The sequence below is a fragment of the Rutidosis leptorrhynchoides genome, chromosome 7, assembly GCF_046630445.1.
Source record: "Rutidosis leptorrhynchoides isolate AG116_Rl617_1_P2 chromosome 7, CSIRO_AGI_Rlap_v1, whole genome shotgun sequence".
In the NCBI taxonomy this organism is placed as follows: Eukaryota; Viridiplantae; Streptophyta; class Magnoliopsida; order Asterales; family Asteraceae; genus Rutidosis; species Rutidosis leptorrhynchoides.
In genome coordinates this window covers 87,799,594-87,801,525 of record NC_092339.1, presented here as the reverse complement: position 1 = coordinate 87,801,525, position 1,932 = coordinate 87,799,594, and the positions used below count along the sequence as shown (strand labels likewise).

The window sequence follows — 1,932 nt, the reverse complement described above, 5'->3', positions numbered from 1 at the left end:
AACAACCGTTGCAGTATACGTAATATACCTAAAACCTTATAAATAGATATAGCATAGATATATATTGTCGGGTAATATTTTTGGACCCTTTGAGTCTTGAGTCCTGTAGAATTGCACATTTTATACGCCATAAATCAAAACACTATCCCTGCATGAATAGTGTGTTCATTATAATATACTCTTTTTATTCACACTTTATAAAATATTTAAATTTCATCAAATCATCAATATCGTTTTTTATATAATCATATTAGCATACTAATTAAGTTGAATTAATTATGAAGTGTACGTTGATACTTTATTGTTTTGTTTTAAGAAATGTTTATTCATGGAACTTCTAACTTCTAATATTATTAGAGTAAATTTTAATTAATAATGTTTAAATATAGCCGGCTATTATTAGCATGTTCCTTATAATAATCAGATCGCTCAAAATTTTGGTCAGGATTTTTATATATATATGTAATATATCTTATACTCCGTATCTAGTCAAGACGTTTGGCGTCACAATTTGTCATTTCATGTCTCGTTCAATTCGACACAATAAGTAAAATCAAACAACTTAATGAATAAAACAAAAACAAGCATGAAGCAATGATATACTCGTAAAAAAAAGTAATTAACACGAGGGGCAAACTGAATTATCATTCATTAATAATAATAATAATTCTATCGAATGAGCAAAACACATCACGATCGAGTAAATCCTTACAAACTGATTACTCTCGTTTTGACATTATAATAAGTCACCGTTTTCACGAAATCACCAAATTTAAAATAAAATAAAAAAAAAAAGCGAAAAAAAAAAATTCCCAAATTTCCTTCTGAAGAATTACCTACGTGATTCGAATTTACATTTACGATTATATATATTTTTAAAACTGCCAATATGTGAGTTTTCCGTCCCTTCATTTCATACCCTTATTTAGGTCATTATGTAATGATTCTTTTTTATATATATAAATGTTACTTATAAGATTTTATGTGATTAATGATACTGATGGTGGATTTTGTTGTTCATTGATGTACGTAACATTATTATTGCATGGCCATGCAAATGGTAACACCTGCTCGTTGAGTTGTCGGAAAAGCAACACTTGACGTACGTTCCAAAGTTTTTGTTGTAGAATCACCGATTCCGAATAAAGTTTCCGGTTTTCTTCTCGTAAGATCATTCCATGGATGTTTAAAACCCGTAACCGGTTCTTAAGGTCCCTGTTCCCGGTTTTAAACCGGTTCAACTGGTTCCTTAAGTTCTCCACGTGCTTTTGTTTTCTCATACGAGACCTTCGTGCCGATTCACGGTTCGATATCATACGTCTTTGTTTACGGTCATCGATTATGGTAACTTCATCAGTGCTGTTGGCTTTTGGGGTTGAGTTGTCTGAACCGGAGAAGGAAAAAACCGGTTCTTGATCAAACGGGTCGGTTTCAAAAATCCCGGGAAAGTCGGAAAGGAGATGGTCACCGGATGTGAAAAAATAAGGCAACATTTCGCCGGAAAAACGTTTGATATAGTAAGGAAGGTGGGAGGAGGAAAGGGAAGGAAGGATAGATTGGGTGGTGCTATTTAATGGTGAAATGTGAGGTTGTTGGCGGGGTCCACCATACAAAAAATGATGGTCAGAAGTAAAAAATTGATAAGGAGTATTGCGTTTTGAGTCAGGTTGCATTTAATGGTGGGTCCCATTATGGTTTTTGGTATAGATAGTGGTCCTAGTTGGTTGGTCGTACAGGAAACCAATAGAATCGAGAGGTTGCTGACGTGGTTACTGGAAACCAATAGAATCGAAGATTGCTTGCTTCGTACACGTTTTGTGGAGAACCGAGTCAATGAGGGCTCTTTACTTCATTACATATATTTTGACCACTACGAACTAGGTAAGCAATGAATACAATACGGATATGGCTATATCATATTCATGTTTATTT

At 33.7% G+C, this 1,932-nt stretch overlaps 1 protein-coding gene across 1 annotated transcript; it reads right to left on the bottom strand.

Moving 5' to 3' along the window:
- Window positions 1-980: 980 nt before the first annotated feature.
- On the bottom strand, window positions 981-1,493 carry LOC139859414 (basic leucine zipper 4-like). The gene has a single exon (XM_071848205.1). It carries the CDS (start codon window positions 1,491-1,493, stop codon window positions 981-983), a length of 513 nt encoding a protein of 170 aa, XP_071704306.1.
- Between the last annotated feature and the right edge of the window lie 439 nt (window positions 1,494-1,932).

Coding starts and splice junctions, on each gene's coding strand:
- LOC139859414 (XM_071848205.1), bottom strand. CDS start 1,493: ATGTTGCCTTATTTTTTCACATCCGGTGACCATCTCCTTTCCGACTTT.